The following is a 20,940-nucleotide window of genomic DNA, read 5'->3' on the forward strand; positions in this document are numbered from 1 at the left end:
TATTTCTATTTTCTTTTAATATGACAAATAAGAGTAGGAAACAAATACTTAATTGTTAATATTTAAGGTGTTCAATGACAAAAATTTCCAGAAAAATATGATAATACCAACAAAAAGAAGCTTTAAGAAATTATCAAGTCTTAACAGCAAATACAAACAGGAATTTATTAGAAATCCTCGCAAAATTAGTCATGTCTAACCTGTAGATTTCCCATTTCACGTAGACATCAGTTAGAAAGCTCTCTACCCAAGGACATGTGACTAGAAATGAAGTCAGTCAAAGCCTTTATTCTTCTACTGGGTCAAACATCAGTCTCTGTAGCCAGTCTCGCAGGAAGCATCAGTGAAAATGCCAGCATAACAATGTAATAATCTAAAACATGTACCTTTTGGTCATCAGCATCTTTAAGAGAAGCAACACGAATTAACCTGGGGTTTTGTTTATCCACAATGTCAAGTTTCATATTCGGCAGAAAACCATGAGGCAACCTCTGTAACATTACAAGTGCAGCAAGTCATGCAAAACTCAGCAACTCATATATGCTACTAAATTTTTTCTAAAATGTTATGCATCGTACATTCAGATCGTTAATACACTGGAATTTAGTTTCAAGAGTTTATGCACATTACTTTATCCAGTTTCAAAAACCTGTGAGATAGGAAACGAATTTTTGGTCAAGACAGGTAAGAAGACAGAGGCAGATTAAATCATAAATTCATTAATGATCACATCAAGGTTCCAAAAAGGATCTTATTATAGTTTATATGTTGGTTTAGATAGTTTTTTCTTATTTTGTGAAATTAACCTTACAAATTAAGAAATTGTTGAATATTCTCACTGCCCAGTTATGGAGTATATGACCCAGAAGGCAAAATTATTTAATAAATGATTAGAAAGGATAAATATGATCATTTACAAATATAAATTTTAAAATCGATTTTAAAAACTGCATAACTTTGCTATTAAACCATTTTTTAAATTTAATTGATTTTATGTTTTACATAAAATGTTCGGTAAAAATTGAATAAAGTAAAGTGATTTTAAGCAGTAAATCAATCTTATCAACATAGCACAAGGCTGGCTGAAACCACAAGGCAGCCTGCTTTGGAATATTTACATGGTAACAGATTAAACCTTGCAGGAAAACTTCAACTGTCCCTACAAAGTTTTCCTGTGATCCTAGCATGGAGAGGCTAAAAGCAAAAGAAAACAACAAAAACCAGGAAAAAAAAATTATTTTCAATATATTCACATTTAATATACGTTAAAATATAATTCAGATCATCAGGGTAAGGGGTCATGCGGAGGTATGCACATGGATCTGTGCGCTGACAGCACCACCAAGGAGACCCAGGTTTGAGAGTGGGGTCAGGCCTGGCCCAGGTCTTAGAGAAAAGGGTCTCCCATAAGCCCTCGCCTCTGCTGGCCTCTAACAACCATACCCCAACAGCTCATGACCAGGGATCACTTGTTGTAGATGGAGCTCATTTTTGTGGCTTTCAGTTGAAATCTGCAGGTTTGAATTCCCCAGGGTGATGTGTCATCAGCAGCACAGTCCTGACAGTGGGGTGGGGCAGAGAGGACCCACAGGACTTCTCCCCAGAGTGTGTCCCCCTTGTTCCCCCGTCCTCCCATCCTGGTCCCGTAAGTCACTCTAAGTCAGTGGCCTCTTAGGGTTTGTAAACAGCCCCAAACTTCTGCATATACTTCTTAATGTACTCCTTGGTTTTGAGTGTCACATCCTCATTGCACTCCAGGTCCTCTGGGTTCCTACAGTACTTCAGCTCCTTATTCATAACGCCGGGAGTCAGCTTTCGAGCGAGGTGTCTGAGGTCTTCGGTTGTGGTAATTCTTCCCACTTTGCAGTCAGGTTTCCAATAAGGGTTCAGGCACTGGACGATGAACTGGGACATCTCTTTTCTGAATACTTCTTTGCTTTTCTTAACCAGCTCACTGGAAGTGTCTGCTTCTGCTGTCTTAGGCTTTTTTAAGGTCCTCATAGGGTTTTCATCATATGTTGGAGTTCCCAGGTCCATCTCAGCTCCTTGCTCAAGACTGGTATCACCTCCTGGGCTTTCCCAAGTAGGAGGATCCCACTGAGTCTGCCTTGTGATCACAGGATAGTAATAAATCTTCCCTTCTGGATCTCGGGCTGTCTTCCAGTTGGGGGGCAAGACAGTGGTTTTTGGTTTGGGAGGAGATGGGGGTGGCATATCTAGAAGATTATTTGTCACAACCATCTCCAGTGGCTGGAAGGGCTGAGGCTGCCCTGGTGCAACTATCGTAGACACGGCCGCCATTGGCTGTACCATTACTCCTTGTGGGTGAGCTGTGAACATCTGTTGTCCCTGGATGTATTGAAGACTTGGCTGGGCATAACTCTGTACAATTGGTGGAGTTGTCTGTGAATAGGGTGATGTCACACCACAGACAGTTGGACAGGTCTGTCCTTGATAATATATGGTTGCTTGAGACTGTGCAGGAGAGTACTGCTGTTGTACACTGACAGACTGTTGGTTTGAATCCCAAACACTGTAATTGTGTCCCTGGACTGGGCCTGGGGCTGGCACTGGCAAGATGGCAATGCTGGAGTCTTGGTGTACCACACCATCACTCTGGCCCACATACTGTGAACTGGAAACTTCCACGGAGGCTGTCACATGTGACACCACTGGCACAGCTGGAGGGGCAGCAAGGGATTCTGCAGAATGTCCTACTAAGAGCTGAGAATGATCATAAGGAGCAGGAGAACACACAGGGTCCATGCTAGGTGTGGGGAGGAGCACCTTTCCAGCATTAGGGTTGCTGGGATCCACATAGGCCTGCATGGGATACCCTGGTGGGTAGCCAGCAAAGGGATGATGAGGGGCATTGTAGCCAAGAGAGTCATAGGGCAATGGAGATGTCATTCCCAGGTTCTGCATCTGCTGCTGTTGTTTCTGAGACTCCTGCTGAGCCACCTCTTGCTCAAACAATTTCTGTAGAAAGTTTATTGCAGTCTTTAGTTTGTACTTTCTTTTTAGATATTTGTGTGTCATATCTGTCATCTGGCCTTTTTGTTCCCTGCTCATAGGCAGAAGGTGGTGAGAGGGAGCCCCTTCGTTTCCTTTTCTCTTTATTCTGAGTTTGCTTCTCTGGGTCTCTCTCTCTCTTGACCTGTTAGGAGACTTTGGGGCAGCGTTTCATCTCGGAACCCAACAGCATCCCTTCCTTTTTCAGTTATTGTATTCTCCTTTTCAGTTTGACTTTTCTTTGGAATTCCAACTGTCTTTCCAACTGTCCAGGAGCTTGGTGGCCAAATCACTTATATCTACGGTTTGATCTGGCTGTTCCTGGCTCTTCTCACTTTCCACACAAGATACACCCTCCTCTTCATCTTGGGATGGTGTTTCCTCAGCAATAGGTTCTTTTAGTTTTGTGCCATTGCTCTCTTTAGGCTCTATTTCAGTGTCAGCCTCTGGTTCAGATGTGGGTAGCTTACTGGCCTCCACAGTGATTTCACTGTCAACTTTACATTCAGGCAGTTGCTGTGTAAGTAGCTGTTGTGACTATAACTCTTCCTTTTCTTCCACAGGGATGTTTTCTAAGTGGTCAAGGTCTTGTTTACCATCCTTGACTTCTAGCTCAGTGGTAGCATCAGAGATTGCACTGTCCATGCCATCTTCACTAACAATTTTAAGTCTACGAAACATGAGCTTCTTGGGGGTGTCTGTGTCAGCCTCTGTGCTCAGCTTGGTGGAAGGATCGGGTGTGCTGAGTGCTGTATGAGGACGTGATGTATTCTCACTAGAATACCCATCTCCTTCACTCAACTGAGTCATGGCAGTCTTGGTCTGAGACCAACGTTGAATAATTGGAAGTACTTTCCTTTCCTCCAGCATATTTTTTGTAGGAATGGGTAAGTGTTCCAAAGTCTTTACAATCTCTTCTTGAAGCTTCTGGTTGCTTTCCTGGCCATCGCCTAGTTCTGCCATCCAGATCCACAACAAAGACAGCCCATAATGTTCCAGAAAAGACTTCAGACAAGACTGTGAGTGTGTGTTCTGTATGAGCTTGAGACAGGTAAGTTTCTGCTCCAAAGTTTCAATTCTAACCATTAGCAGGGATAAGCTGAGCAACTGGTTTTTATCAGACAGGCCTTCCCCACTGTCCATCAGTTTCCAGCTCTGCATCCCCTGAATCCTTCTTACGAGATCGTCCCTTCATCATTTTTCCTCCTACTGCTCTGATCCTGACTCTGTTCTCTCCTCCCAGGTAAACCCAACAATTAACTGACCCACAAAAACATTTCTGAGCTTCTTTTCCATGTCTTTGGAACTGATAGTCAAATGTTAACACTGAGCCTGACGGAACGAGTTTGGTGGTAAAAACCGCAACCTTCAGTTGTCCATTCACAATCCATTTTTGAGCCTCACAGTTCGGTTCACAGCTGTGGTTCATGAACCGAGAGCAATTTCCTTTCTGAGCATCATCTATTATCTCATCATTCTTCAGGGCCATGAAATAGTAGTGGATGATTTTGTTTCGTGCACACTCATTTACCCAGGCTTTAAACTCTTTACAATCAAGCACCTCACCATAATATTCCAGGACAAAGGTGTTCGAAGGAAGGTCGTTGGCAGCTCTCAAGCCCCAGCCTTTCTTTTCTGTGAGGATGACTTTCACATCGGCATGCTGTTTTCTCTGGAACCAACTATTGGAACAATAATATCCATTTGGATACTGAGAAGAACATTCAATCATGAGGAGGTGACTAAGACAATCTTCCCCACCTGCTATTTCACCTTGAGCTCTTTCGTCTTTAGAAAAGAGGTGTACACTCACACTGCATTCGCTTAATATCTCGATGAAATTTATTCTTCTTTCTTTCTGTTAAATAAACATTTTTTTCAATCAGATCAAAGTGACAAGGCACCTTCCCATGCTTGGCACATTCCTTCCACTGCTGTGGGTCCCTGAAGTCCTCCATGACATAGGAAGGACCAACCAGTGTTGTGCCTGGGGTTACTGCTGTCTCTCCCTGCTCTAACTCCACTCTTTCTTTCCTTCTGTCCTGAAGCTCACCATCAATTTCAGAATCACTCTCCAATCCCTGCCTCCTTTTTTTAAGAGGCCCTCTATCTTTCATATCATTTTTTTCTAAGTTTCTTGAAAGATCTTTCTTTTCATTCACAGCTAAAGAGTCCTTAATAGAATTGCTGCTTATTTCAGGTGCTTGCACTGACCCCTTATCCTTCTGAAGGGATAGGAAAAATTTACTGGACTGGCTTGAAAAGTGAGCTCCTCGTTGATCCCAATTCTCTTCCTCTTCATGATCATCTGTTAAGGAATCAGGTACCTGACCCTGAATTCGATCATATATAACCCCAGTTCCAGGTGGTCTACCTGCTGATCTTGGATCCCAGTAGCCATTGCCTTGCCAAGAATTATGAGTCCCATCATATTGGTCTGTACTTGGCTCATACTTTTGCCCACCATAGGCTCCATAACTGCTGTCAGGTTTTGTATGTGGTAGTACGCTTTTCTTGTTGAGAGAAGTCCCACCCCAGGTTTCTGAGCTCTTCCGATGAATGGAAGCCATCTACTCAGGAGATTTCACAAGACGAAGAAAAACTCAACTCTGTTTTTCCCAGTCTACTATCTGACCTATAAGGGAACATGGTCTGATGCTGAGATTTGTTTGGGACATCTTCAGAATCATCGGAAGAATGAACTGGCAGCTCTCCTTGTTGCCTAGAAAGCATGTTGGCTTCCATTGTTTCCTCAGAATTTGGATGACCTGGAAGATCAGATTTCACATCTGCATAACTCGTACCATCAACTCCATCACTCTGAGGATGAGCAATTTCAGGTAAGTGGTTATCTATGTGTTTTCTTCTGCGCTGTGTAAAAGAAATTTCTGGATTCTTCTCTGTTCCTTTATGAAAGAAGAACTTCTCAGTTTGAGGACAGGCTTAACTTGGCTATACTCTCAAATTTTTCCTTATATGAATGTCTCCTTGACTCTAATCTCTCATCTTCCCAGTGGTCAGAATAGTGTCTATAACTTTGACTGCTCTGAGATGAACAAGGATTTGTTTCTTCCATAGGCAAAGTAGAATTCTTTGGCACAACCAAAACAGATTGAATATAGTCTCTTGGAACACTGCTATCATCAGAATCTGTGTCTTCTGAATCACTTTCATCACCTGAACTTTCAGAAGAACCAGAATAATCTTCATGGACAGTAGAAATAATCTCTGAGGCATGACTACTACTGTCACATTTTAAGGTATATGTTACACCATCATGGTCTTCCATGGTTAAATTCAAATCACAAGAAGAAAATTCAACTTCAGAATCATCAGAAGTATGTGTATGTCCTCTTCCTTCTTCTTCATCTAAAGACATTTCTGATCTTCCTCTTTTATCAGGCACTCTGGAACTCCCTTCTTGAGGCCCTTTCACACATTTTCCAGATAGCCCACTCTTATGCCTGTTTTCCCAGGAAGCAAATCCCCTTCCTGAATCAGGAAGGCCACTACCTACTTCTACTACTGTTTCTTTCTCTCCATGCTTTAAAAATGCTGTGCTTTTACTCTTCAAAATAGGATCCTGAACTGGAGATATGCTCTCTCCACACTGCAAGAGATTTAAACTGTCCACTTTAGTCCTGGTGGAAGGCTCTGAAGAGATGAAGCAATACCTGAACTCCCTACAGGTTGACATAAATCATCAAAATGATTAACACAAGTTGAACTAGCACTACTCTTATTATGTTCTTCTAAGACACTCTGCTTATATTCTTCACATGTGAAGTTTGAGTGATCTGTCACATTCCTATTATCACATGTAACTGCTTTTGATTTCAAATGTACAGTCATAAAGCTATTTGCAGAAATCTTTGTAACTGAAGGTTCAGTATTTTCAGTTTCAGAATGACACAAAGGAGAATTGTTGTCACTTGAAATACAGTATGTATCTGAATCTTTGGGTTTACAGCAAGAAACTCTCGTGTCAACTGATTCTTAAATATTGTTTTTGAATAATCTACAGTCATAACTGGCAAAGACATGAGTTTATTTTGGTGTGACGACACCAGACGTTCTGTTTCTCTAAATGGGCTTTCTGATTTATTATGCTGCATGCTAGTATCATCCAAGTCTTTTTCTTTACATCTATTAATATTCTGAAATCCATTTGATGAAAGCATGCATGCTTTGACCAAACAAGATACCGCAGATCCAGTGACACTATCATCAGAAGACATCAAAACTGTGTCAGTTTTAGAAGTGTAAAATGTTGCCAAATCAGATCCTGCCCCAGGAGATCCATTTATATTTAATTCTATGGGACAATAACTTCTTAGTTCATCATTCTTCATTTTAGATGAAGGGTTGAATTCCTTAATATTATCATGGCTATCATGTTCTATAAATTCAGACTTTAAAATAGGTGACTCATCTAGCTTTTTTAAAGTAGGTGAATCATTTAATTGATTTAAAGGCGATGCAGACCCAGTTTTTTCTCTTTCAGGAATTTTCCTTATTCTTAATTCACTACCTGTTGAACAAGGAGTCTGTAAGCTAAAAGAATGAGAGTGTTTTATTTCCTCATTTAATTCTGTACAACACAAAGTATTTTTAAATTTATCAGATTTGGGTATTGGTTTTGAACTGGCAGATTTGTAATGGGAAGCACTATTCTCATGCTTGGAATATGATAAGCCCCGTCCGAATCCCAGTTCATTATGGGGAGAACAACATCTTTTCATTGCTTCACTTTCTGAAGTCCTTTTGGATTCTCTGTCTAGTTTTGAAGAATTCTTCCCTTTTTTCTCCATCTCTAAGTAAGAGGACTCAGTTTTGCAGTCCCGATCAGATTTAGAATAGGATGACGATGTCCTTAGGTCTCTGTAAGAGGAGGAATGAGTTGAGGTGCGCCTCGAGTATGTCTTCTTATCCTCATCTTCTGAGTCAGAACTCTCTCGTGCCCTATTATCTGTATATGGCTGAGAATAGCGTGCCATCTCTTGATAAGGGGAACTCCTCTCGTAATGATGTTCAGAGTCATAATAATGGGATTGTTCTGACCAGGAATAGGATAAACTACTTCTGGAGCCTCTGTCAGATCTAGAACGAGATTTACTCTACCTTTGCTCTCTATCTGATCTACATCAAGAAGATATACATACTGAGTATCTCAAGTTTTGAGTAGCTAAAATATTTATCATTCCTCTCTATTTTAGATCGTGACGATTTTTCTAATTCCTCACTTTTTAACGGTGCTAAGCTCTTTTTTGAATCTCTTTCCTTTTCAATGCTTGAAAATTTTAAATCATGTGATCTTTGACTTGAGGAAGTCCGTACAGAATCTTCATCAGATTCAGAACCAAGAAAGGTGCCTTCACATTGTGAGGATTTCTTCTTAGAACCTGTTTTTTTAGAGCCCAAATTACTCCTACAACTATCTGGTATTTCTTCCTCCTTCCCAATCTGGGAATCTTCTTTTTGTGAAGAAATATTTGCTTGCTCATTCAACTTTTCAGTTATGTGCACTTCTGAACTATTAGATACTGTGTCCTGTTTAGTGTCCACTTGGGAAGATTCTGATACAATTTTAACTGGTGGTCTTTTCAGGCTTCTAACTGCTACATTTCCTGGTGCTGTCATCAGAACTGTTACTGGTATGTATGGCAAGGCCACTGGCTCTGTTACTGGTCCTGGTGGTGAGGGTGTTGTGGCTTGGGGAGACGGAGGTGTTGGAGGTAGGGATGAGGGTGGCGAGTCTACAGTTGTTGATTCTGCTATGACTGCTAGTAATGGAATTACGCAAGAAGGTGAAGATGCCACTGTTGTGGTAGTAGTCAGCAACGGCCTGGATGTTACATGAAGCAAATGTTTCTTAAAATGAATTCTGTCCAACTCTACTCCTGATTTTGGTGGGGAAGATTCTTCTGTAGTAGATAAGGTATCTCCAATGTCCATTTTAATTTTAGGAGTCAAGTCTACTTGAGGTACAGCTAGGGAGTTTGGAGGATCATTTTGCTTGTCATTGCCAAGTGCTGTCAGAAACCTGTTCTGCAAAGTTTTCTTGGTAAGGCTGAAGCTGAATGACACCTACTGTCAGCCCTGTTCCTCCAAATTAACTTTTGTCTTGGTGCCTTTGGGCAAAAACCAACTAGAAGCAACACCTTTGAACACTGGTCCTTTGATGAAACCTGTTTTCTGCACATTTTCAATCTTTGCCTCATTTTCTTTTGGGGGTTGCGTGCTCGGGGTCGTAGAAGTTCTCCATCTTCAGAGGCGGCGACGCGAGCCCCCTCCCTGCAGCAGGGCGACACAAGTAGGGGAGGGGAGAGAAGCAGGCTGTTGGTCCCACGCACAGCCCACCAAACCATTTTTAAATCATACCAAAATGTAATGTAAAGCCATAACCTGTGCTTTTGTTACTTCATCTGCAACGGGTTAAACTGCATTAATTTAGGGTTTCTTCCAAGTCTTCAAGTGCTAGGAACCAGAGGTCTGTAATGATGGACACTCAGGAAATATTAAAGAAGATGGAGTTGGAAAATACACACTGGGACTTACCAAATCACTGAAAAATAACTATCAAAAAGCAGAGTCAAAAGACAATTATGAAAGTGTTTAAAGGTTGGCAGAAAGTTTCCCTTTGAAAGCTATTATACAAGAAAGTGTTCAATTGGAGGGGTGGAGCCAAGATGGCGGCGTGATTAGTTCAGTGGAAATCTCCTCCCCAAAATGTAAGTGTTTATGAAAATACAATAAATACAACTATTCCTAACAGAGACACCAGTGGATACAGTACAACAGCCAGGCTACATCTACATGTACATCTGCGAGAACTCAACATCCCACGAAGGGGATAAGATACAAGCCATGGACAGGCGTGACCTGAATGCCCCCCACCCCAGAACCTGGCAGGAAGAAAGGAGTCAGAATGGGGAGGGAGTGAAAGCCCAGGACTGTTAAACAACCAGCTCTAGAAATCCACACCACGAGCATAGACACATGGTGCACAGGGTGCTGGATATTAGAGAAACGGAAAAGTAAATCCTGCAGGCAGGTACCCACAACCGGCACCCCTGTGACAAATGAAAAGCGAGTGCTTTTTGCAAGGCTTAAAGAGACAGGGACCCCACAGCTGGACGAAGTCGTCCCAGCACAGTTAGCCAGCAGCTGGGAATCCCGGGGAACTTAAGGCACCCTAACTCCCTGGGTGGCAGCGCAGTTCTGAAGCCCCTCACAGCAATAAGTAGCCTGCCAGTTGTTCCCCCAACACACGCGGAAACTGACACACCGGCCCAGTAGTGGGAAAGCGGCAGTGTGCGCCAGGGGCGGCAGTGCCAGAGGGGACCTGGAGTGGCCCGTGCACTCCAGCAGTGCCAGAGGGTACCAGGATAGTCCTGCGCACACCTACAGTGGTGACAGAGGGGCCCGAGTACCGTGCGCGCCAGTGGCGGCGGCACCAGATGGGCCCAGGAACGGCCCGCGGGAGCCGGCGGTGGAGACGGAGGAGTGGCCCAGGCATCAGCGCCCCAGCAGCCGCCCGGAATCCCAGCCTGATACACAGCCGCCTGGGCCAGACCCAAAGGCTGCTGCCGGCACACAGCTGCCCGGCAGGGGCACCACTTTAATGGGGGAGTGCTCCTGGCATGCCTGCCACTCCCTGCAGGGCTCTGCGCTGCTCTGATGGAGACTCCGCCCACAGCAGCTTAGGGGAATAACCCAGTGGCTGCTCCAGGAGTGCAGGTAACCGACACAGGCAGCGGAGAAGGGCAAGGCATCCAGCAAGCAGGAAAGGACTCTCTTCTCACAGCTGATATACACTCTACCTGCCTACAGACACTGCTATCACCATGAAAAGGCAGAAAAATTTAGTCTAGTCCAAAGTAGTCCAGACAACCCCTGAGAGAGGACCTGCATAGACAGACCTAAATAAAATAATTCAAAATAAAAATCATAAACATGCTGATGGATATGCAGAGAAATATGCAAGAGCTAAAGGAGCAAGTACAGAGGTAGACTACCGAAATAAAACAATCTCTGGAAGGACTTAAAAGTAGAATGGATGGGATGCAAGAGGCCATTAATGGAATAGAAACCAGAGAACAGGAACGCAGAGAAGCTGATGCAGAGAGAGATAAAAGTATCTCCAGAAATGAAACAATATTAAGAGAACTGTGTGACCAATCCAGAAGGAACAATATCCACATTATAGGGGTACCAGAAGAAGAAGAGAGAGAAAAAGGGACAGAAATTGTCTTTGAAGAAATAATTGCTGAAAACATCCCCAAACTGGGGGAGGAAATAGTTGCTCAGACCATGGAAGCACACAGAACTCCCAACAGAAGGGACCCAAACAGGAAACCACCAAGACACATAATAATTAAAATGGAAAAGATTAAGGACAAGGACAGAGTATTAACGGCAGCTAGAGAGAGAAAAAAGGCCACCTACAAAGGAAAACCCATCAGGCTATCATCAGACTTCTCAACAGAAACCTTACAGGCCAGAAGAGAGTGGCATGATATATTTAATGCAATGAAACAGAAGGGCCTTGAACCAACGATATTGTATCCATCACGATTATCATTTAAATATGAAGGAGGGATTAAACAATTCTCCGACGAGCAAAAGTTGAGGGAATTTGCCTCCGACAAACCACCTCTACAGGGTATTTTAGAGGGACTGTTCAAGATGGGAGCACTCCTTAAAAGAGCACAGAACAAAACACCCAACATATGAAGAATGGAGGAGGAGGAATAAGAAGGGAGAGAAATAAAGAATCATCAGACAGTGTTTATAATAGCTCAATAAGCGAGTTAAGTTAGACAGTAAGATAGTAAAGACGCTAACCTTGAACCTTTGGTAAACATGAATCCAAAGCCTGCAATGGCAATAAGTACATATCTGTCAATAATCACCCTAAATGTAAATGGACTGAATGCACCAATCAAAAGACACAGAGTAACAGAATGGATAAAAAAGCAAGACCCATCCATATGCTGCCTACAAGACACTCACCTCAAGCCCAAAGACATGCACAGACTAAAAGTCAAGGGATGGAAAAAGATATTTCATGCGAACAAGGAGTAAAAAGCAGGTGTTGCAGTATAAGTATCAGACAAAATAGACTTCAAAACAAAGAAAGTAACCAGAGATAAAGAAGGACATTACATAATGATAAGGGGGTCAGTCCAATAAGAGGATATAACCATTATGAATATATATGCACCCAACACAGGAGCACCAGCATATGTGAAACAAATACTAACAGAATTAAAGGAGGAAACTAAAGAACGCAGTGCACTCATTTTAGGAGACTTCAAACACACCATTCACTCCAAAGGATAGGTCCACCAGACAGAAAATAAGTAAGGACACAGAGGCACTGAACAACCCACTAGAACAGATGGACCTAACAGACATCTATAGAACTCTACATCCAAAAGCAACAGGATACACATTCTTCTCAAGTGCACATGGAACATTCTCCAGAATAGACCACATACTAGGCCACAAAAAGAGCCTCAGTAAATTGAAAAATATTGAAATCCTACCAACCAACTTTTCAGACCACAAAAGTATAAAACTAGAAATAAATTGTACAAAGAAAGCAAAATGGCTCACAAACAAATGGAGGCTTAACAACATGCTCCTAAATAATCAATGGATCAATGACCAAATTAAAATGGAGATCCAGCAATATATGGAAACAAATGACAACAACACAAAGCCCCAACATCTGTGGGATGCAGCAAAAGCAGTCTTAAGAGGAAAGTACATGGCAATCCAGGCATATTTAAAGAAGGAAGAACAATCCCAAATGAATAGTCTAATGTCACAATTATCGAAATTGGAAAAGGAAGAACAAATGAGGCCTAAGGTCAGCAGAAGGAGGGACATAATAAAGATCAGAGAAGAAATAAATAAAATTGAGAAGAATAAAATAATAGAAAAAAATCAATGAAACCAAGAGCTGGTTCTTCAAGAAAATAAACAAAATAGATAAGCCGATAGCCAGACTTATGAGAAAAAGAGAGTCAACACACATCAACAGAATCAGAAACGAGAAAGGAAAAATCACACCCCACAGAAATACAAAGAATTATTAGAGAATACTATGAAAACCTATATGCTAACAAGCTGGAAAACCTAGGAGAAATGGACAACTTCCTAGAAAAATACAACCTTCTAAGACTGACCCAGAAAGAAACAGAAAATCTAAACAGACCAATTACCAGCAACGAAATTGAAGTGGTAATCAAAAAACTACCCAAGAACAAAATCCCCAGGCCAGATGGATTTACCTCGGAATTTTATCAGACATACAGAGAAGACATAATACCCATTTTCCTTAAAGTTTTCCAAAAAATAGAAGAGGAGGGAATACTCCCAAAGTCATTCTATGAAGCCAACATCACCCTAATACCAAAATCAGGCAAAGACCCCACCAATAAAGAAAACTACAGATTGATATCCCTGATGAACTTAGATGAATTTATTTTTATGCAGTTTTCTTGACATACTACAGATATGACATTTGTTTTATAGAATACTGTACATACATAGAGGTTTATAAACCATAAATTCCATTTCTTTTCACTATGCACACTGATGGCAGCAAAATGTTACTATTATTACTCTCCTGCAAAACATTAATATCCAACATATATTTGATAGTACATTATTTGTCACTGAATACACAGCTATTATATGCCAGGTATCAAGTTAGGTGGTTGGGGCATGTGTGTGAGCATATGTGTGTGAATGTGTATGGTATGTTCCCATTTATTTTTTACAGCACTGAATATTAGATTTTCAACCTTATTTTTATAATTCTAACTGAGGTTTACAGAGGTCAGACATCTGGACAAGTGTGGATTTAAACAAAATTTCCAGTCCATGTGCTCCCACCATGCAACATGCCTCACTTCAGCATAGTCAAAATGTTGACTATTAAATATCACCTTTAAGTTTAAAAACAACATGAAATTAAGTCTGCAGGGAAATTCGTAAGCTCACTCATTCATGGTGGCTTTGTAAATTTACAAAACCTTTTCAAAGTCATCTTGACAATATGCATTTATAAGCCAAAAAATAAGGCGTTAATACTGGTCTATCTATTCCTCCAAATTTTAACATTATATTCCAAAGAAATGCAAAAGGAATAAATGCAACCTTGACAACACAAAGTTAGAAAAAAATCTAAATAAACAACAGAGATCAAATTAATTATGGTTATGAGGATCACACAACATAACTTTTGTAAATATTAAATTAAGCACAGTTAGAGCACTGTTTATGCGCACTTTAACATTAGAATGTACACATTTACATATGAATAAAGACCATAAGAAAACAAAGATATGAACATCAGTGGGTTAAGGTGATGAGATCTGCCAAGCAATGCAAGGCAAGGGCTCACAGATTTGGCCAGCAGCAACTGAGCCCTTCCTCGTATTCAGTTTGTTACTTACAGATCACGCAGAAAGCAAAAGCAGCCAGAGGCCAGCCCCCTCCCCTGTGTCCCTCACACAGGGTGACACTGAAACAAGAGGGGCCAGATGCAGATCCCCACTCCTGAGAAGGCAAGCTCCAGCTGCCACTAGGCAGGTCCATAGCCTGCAGCTGTACCCTAAGGAGAGGAGAAGCAAAAAAACTCAAGCTTCCTCAGAAGCCAGGAGGCAACAGAAACTCTCTTGACAGCCTATGGGGGAGGCCAGGAGGCAAATGAAAAATTATCTCCTGGAAGCTCTCAGGGGCCCTCCTGGGTGCTCACAGTTGGAAGGATCACAGGGCATTCTGTCAACACTTAGATCACTCCCAGGGAAGCCTTGTCCACACGGCCTATTTGGACATGTGCAAGGTTACCAAGGCACCATGATATAGAACCACTCCCCTACAAAAGTGGATGGATTTGGATTTAAAAAATAGAAATCTTACCACCACCCTTTGTGGGGAAAGGCCATTTCCATTTTTCTGAGCAGTATTAGGTGGGGTGTGTGCCTGCTGTGTGCATGTGTGTATGCCTGTGTTTCCTTTCTTCTAAAATGCAAGAAAGATGCCCTTAAACCTCAAAACCTGAGGTGTTTGGTTTATATGGCCTCAGCCACACCTGAAGATCAGCAAAAACCATAGCAACTTCTCTCACAAAAAGTGGCAACTGCACCTGTAGAGATGACATATTTACACTTTACCACTCACTGAGTTTTGCTGTTTTTTTTTTTTTTTGCACACACCTTGGGGTTTGCTGGCTTATTCATCAGATTAGCAAGAGCAAAAGCTAGGAACTGAAAGCAAAAAGACTGAAAAAAAATTTCAGAGGAGTTCAAGTAACTGTGTACATGCCACATTTCCACAGCACACATTCTTGTTTAAACCAAGGCCATGAACCAGTGCCCTACACTGACCGTAATTATTTTTCTTGCCTGCAACCCCAGGTCCAAGCCTATAGGAACTGTCAATGAAAGGGGTCAATGACAGACCCATACTGGACCTAGCCAAACTGCTGCCCCCAGGCCAGTGGTAGTGCTGGTCAACTACAGAAATAATAGTCCAAGGAGGGCAGTGTTGGGAGAGAGAATCCAACTTTGCACTGGGCCGGGGAGTAAAGGGCCACCTGCTGAGAAAACCAAATCTAACAGTGTAGCAAAATAAAGGAGCTAAGCAGGAAGCATGTCAAGGAAAGACAGGGTCAGTGCTGGGATAGGATGAAGGCTGGTGCGGTGACTAATTGTCCCCATGGTGTAGGCATATGGTATTACTTTGAGAATGAACAGGTGCACCATCTGGAGCCAGGCCATATCCTTGTAGACAGCAGAACACTGACATACACAGTTTTAGCTCCTGGAAGCATTCCTTTTACAAAGTGCTAACAGGCTTGGTCAGCAACATGGCCCTTGTGAAACGGGCTCACACATGGAGTGTGACTTAGCCCAGACCGCCTACCCTTACTCTTGAGGGATTTTTTATAGGTTCTGTAAGCCACAATTGTGCTCTACTTTAGCATTCTAGATCTGAAATTTGGAATAAATGAGTTTACCTTGACTAATAAAAAACCTTTACTTTGTATTTCAATTCTTTACATGAACTGTCTTCTAAATGTGTGTGCTAGCCCCTTTGTTCTCAACTCTTACCCAAATCCATAACATAACAAGCATAGCATGATAGTTAAACATAGAAAGAAGCCCTAGTTGTCATGCAGTCCTGTTAATTTTTTTTCAAACCATACAATTTCTCCCTAACATGACCCTATTTTTATTTAGAAAAATACCCCACTAGGAACCCCTGTACTGAAACCCCACAGTGTAACTACTCTGGCCACTCCATCCACACTCCCACCTTCACAGCCTCCCACTTATCCCCCAGAGAGCACAGTCTGAAATCACAGATAGATGAACCCCTCACTCTGGAAACAAGAACATCCAGTACTAGGAAGCTAAACAATATTTATTAGTAATTTTCTGAAATAAAATGTAAAATGGTAGGGAGAGGAAGAACGAATGGAGTGTCGGGACAGAGCCATGTAAATCCCAAGACTCATGCCTCAGAGCAGTACCTTTCTAACTTCATTAGCTATAAACACAACCCTTCACACCAATATTTCAGTTTCATTTCAAAAGTTATGCTGCATACGGCTCCATAAGATAACATCTTAGAATATGTGAGAAAAACAGTTGTCTGTAGCAACCAACCAATTTTATTAGACACTGATATAAACAATGCCTTCTTTTGTGGTACCAACTGGAAATGATACAATTTTCCTCATGTTAACAACTTATCGCTGCTGGGTAATAACCCCCTGAAGCAGCATCTCCCTGAGTACAACACACTTTCCAACCTTGCACATTTTAATAACTCTGTCTTGTCACTGTAGCAAGGACTTGTCCATGCTCTACCTAAAACATTTTTCATTTGCACATTTAGGCTGCTTCCCATTTCAGTAGAAGTGAATTCCAAACTCATTTATTGCTCCTCTATCTCCAAGGCAAAGCAAGTACTGAGTGCTGGGAGATACACAGGAAACTCGACTCTTGTCCTCACCTGGCATTCCCTCTGGCCGGGGAGACACATGCAGACCAATGTCACCCCCAACGTGACACGTGACGGGACTCAAATGTTTTGGAGAATAAATAAGCAGACATGAATGCTGATGTGCATTAGTTAAGAAACCCAAACAATGTGTCTGGGAACCAAATGAAGAACAATTAATTCTGAACAAAGACAGCCTCCTGGAAACCGTTGCTTTCTGAGACAAAGAAAAATCTGGCAGGCTATCCAGAGAGGAGCAGCAGGAGATAACAAGAGAGGCTGGGAAGTGAAGCACCTCTTCTGCCAGCCCAAGTCAAGTTGGGTAGGACTGACAGGGCTGGACGGGCGTACGTATGTGCAGCACAAGGATGGGCGCTGGACGGGGAGGGGGCAAAACCAAGATCATGAAAGTTCTTAAAATCTTCTGAGTAGTGCGATCTTAATCCTTGTGACTTGGAGATGCATTAGAGACTTTTGTGTGCAAAATGTTAGGATAAGAACTTACTTATCAGTGCCCAGTGAGGATGAAATGGACCTGAGAGATGAGGTCTGAAGACTGAGGCAGTAGCACAACAGTCCTGAAAGAGAGAACAGGGTGTCCCCTAAAGAAACTGAGAACAAAACTGAGGAGCATTGCAGGAATGAAAATGACTGATGATGGCGAACAACCGCTGTGGGGCCGGGTTGTACAGGGAGAAGGCAAAGATGATCATGAGGTTCAGTCCCAGGCACCCAGGAAGAGATCAGCAAGTTGCGGGGGCAACATGGGATGTTACCCAAAAAGTGGGGTTACTTTCAGATGCGTTGAATTTCAGGTATCTGGAGTAATCTAGGCATACATATGCAACAAAAGGCAATTTCAAAATTTCCAGCAAGAGGCAACAATGTAGAAATATTGAGAAAGAAGAACCTAGGATGGAACAGGAATCCACATCAGAAGTGAGTGAGGGGCTGGGGAGAAGTGTGAGGAATAACCAGAGTCGGAAGAGGGCTCCAGGGAAACATACAAGACTGGGAAGGGGGCAAAGGGTTGCCCACAGGCTGAGGATCAGCACCATCAAATGGAAAAAGGTCAAATAAGACTAATAGAAGAGAAGCATCTGCCTGCTTTGGCATCCATGGTGTCACTACACCGTCGGGGAGGAGGTTTCAGTGGAAGGATGAGACCGGAAGTCAGACTGCAAGGGACCAAACACAGTCAGGATGTATCTGGGATGCAGCACATGTGGACTACACTTCAAGAGGCTTGTAAATGAAGTGGAAGATACAGGTGACATGAGAGCTGGGGTTTGGGCAGGGACAGTCATGAGAAAGGATTTCTTTTTTTAAGAAATATAAAGATAAGAGGGCATTTCAGTTCATCAGCTGAGAGAAAGGAGGCTCTCAGAAAAGGGGATAATCAACAGGGAAGAAAAGAACAGAGACCATGTCTAAGAAGGACCCTGAGATAAAAAGGAGTGGGCAGTGAAAACAATATTAAAGACAGTGGATTTTTTGGGGTGCTAGGGAAGAAGACAGAGGGACATCACAGACAGTAGCCTTCACAAAGTAGGAGGTATCTGCTAAGAGTCAAGGTTAGAGTGGTTATGTTGAGAGCACCAGGGAAGGGAGAGTCACCGAAACCTACCTAGGATGGCATGTGAGGGATGCAACACAGTTCTGAGGCCCCATCAGTTAGTCGGTGACTCTGCAGAGGGGCAGCTGGCCCCACGGGACTCCCTCCAGCAGCTCTTGGCAGTCTGGGGGTGGGAGGAGACGGTTCAATTTGTGGACAGCTGGGAGCTGATGAGGAGATGGCCAAGTGGATGAGAGACTCTCAGCCACGAGAAAACGAGACGTTTAAGGGATCCCAACTGGCCTGGGAGGCCCGTGAAATCTGAAAACAACTGAGAGGCAGTGAGAAGGAATGGAGGGGCAAAAGCCCAGGACATGAGTGCTCCTGCAAGCTCCCGCAGACCTGAAGGCGTGAGATGGACTGGGGTTAGGAGGCTGCGGTCAAGAAGAGGATTTCACATTCAAGCTCTGGTGAATCACAATGCATTCAATACACACACACCTACAGCAGGCACTGTGCTCTGGTGTTGCCGGGAGTCGCTCTGGTGTTGCCGGGAGTCATTCAGGTGAGGAACGATGCCAGGGACTGCAGGGACCAGGGGCAGCCGCCCCAAGGCGCACCACTGGGACACGCACATTGGTTTGAGCTGAAAGTCAAGGCCCCAAAGGCTAAGGAAGATACTTGGACCACTCCCCCCACCCAACCGCATGAAAAGAACTTAGACAGGGGAGCTACTCCCAGGAGAAAGCTACCACCGCAGGTAGCTGTGTTATAATGTCAGCTAGGCGTGATGGACTGGAAGGAATGTGACAGTCGGTTAAAATTCCTCTTAGTGCCCCCTCATTGTTACTGTTAGGCCCAGCAGTACTTAATTATCAAACATTTACTCTTTTCATATTCCTGTGAGTTGCTTCCCCTTCAAGTCTCAGACCCCTACTCCCTTCCCTTGGTTAAGGATGACATATATACCTACTCTCCTTGATTGTCTTTGAAATCCATGTCTATGGCTTCCCTGTATATACATAATTAAAATTTGTTTTTTCTCCTGTTAATCTGTCTCATGTCAACTTGATTCCTAGACCAGCTACAATAACCTCAAAGGGCAGAGGAAATTTCTTCCTCCCCAACAGTACTAACATCAGAATGTTTAGCAGAGAAGAAAAGTGTGTAAGAAAGTTACTCTTGCTTTTCAAAGTATGGTCGTTCTCTGGAGAAACTATTAGAAATGCAGATTTTAGAGACCCAGGCTTAGTGACTCAGAGACTCTGGGGGTGGGACCAGCAATCTGTATTTTAACAATCCCTTTAAGATTCTGAGGCATGCTAAAGTTTGAGACTGTTGTTCTAACATCACATGAAGAAACTTACAAAATATATAGAAAACTAAATCGGATTGATGTCATCAACAAAAGCATCCCAGATGATGTGACACGTGCTTTAAAGTACACAGTTTCTCAAAGTGTGGTACCCAGATCTGGAGCATCAGCATTACCTGGGGAATTGTTAGAAATACAAATTTGGGGAATCAATTAAAATTCTGGGCATCTCCAGAATTAGATACTCTGGGCATAGGGCCCAGCAGTCTGTTCTCACAAGCCCTCCAGATGACTCTGAGGCAGCTAGTGTTTGAGAACCACAGCCCTAGAACGGGGGCCAGTCTCCTGCTGCAGGTGGCTCCAAGTAGGGGCCAGAGAGAATTCTGACTAGTCTTGTTTTTGAATTTCCCTGAGTTTCCGTCCTCCCCCTACAGGTATTTATTTTTATAGTCCAGCCCCTTACTTGAGAAAACTTAAGTAATCTCTATTTCTTGCACAAGAAAGGGTCTACTTAAAACACCATGTGAAGAATTTCAGTCTTAACCTATTACGTGCTGTGAAACAAGTGAATGCTTTTAAGGAAAGAATTCTCATGATGAATTGTGGTCTTATTCCTCCTTCTCCTTGCCTACTGTTTTTCTGGTTGTTTTGATTTTTTGTTTAAAGAGATCACTGTAGCAGTTTTAGAGATGATGGAACAAAATAAGGAGGAAGGGCTGGAAACAGAGACTTGCGAAAGGAGGCTGTTTGGACAAGCAGGCATGGGATGAGGAGGCCTGACTGGAGGGAGCTGCTGTGGGGATCCAAGGAGCAGAGTCCAGAGAGAGATCTAAGGGAGACTAGACAAACCTGGACAGTCACTGAGATGGGAAAGAGAGGACTTGAACATTTCTGGCTTGAAGGCTGAGTTTATGTTTGTGTCTAACATTAAGACAGCACTAAAGGAGCAGGCTTAGGGAGCAGAGGGACACTTTCAGAAATGCTGCATCTCTGAAATCTAATGGGGTCGAAAGGATATTTAGGATGAACTATC

At 42.7% G+C, this 20,940-nt stretch overlaps 1 protein-coding gene and 1 long non-coding RNA gene across 2 annotated transcripts in view; both read right to left on the minus strand.

Annotated features, from left to right (window-relative positions):
- Positions 1 to 20,940, minus strand: part of LOC130684140 (uncharacterized) — a 191,518-nt gene that overhangs the window by 134,866 nt on the left and 35,712 nt on the right. The gene's annotated exons all lie outside the window — the stretch shown is intronic.
- On the minus strand, positions 1,332 to 8,024 carry LOC118909936 (histone-lysine N-methyltransferase SETD2-like). The gene is given in 11 exon segments (XM_036880733.2): positions 1,332 to 2,980; positions 2,982 to 3,151; positions 3,154 to 3,179; positions 3,182 to 3,267; positions 3,269 to 4,159; positions 4,161 to 4,807; positions 4,809 to 5,505; positions 5,507 to 5,961; positions 5,963 to 6,651; positions 6,654 to 7,004; positions 7,007 to 8,024. Coding segments are annotated over 11 exon segments (6,345 nt in total). The 5' UTR covers positions 8,010 to 8,024; the 3' UTR covers positions 1,332 to 1,650.

Source organism: Manis pentadactyla, chromosome 6 (assembly GCF_030020395.1).
Source record: "Manis pentadactyla isolate mManPen7 chromosome 6, mManPen7.hap1, whole genome shotgun sequence".
In the NCBI taxonomy this organism is placed as follows: Eukaryota; Metazoa; Chordata; class Mammalia; order Pholidota; family Manidae; genus Manis; species Manis pentadactyla.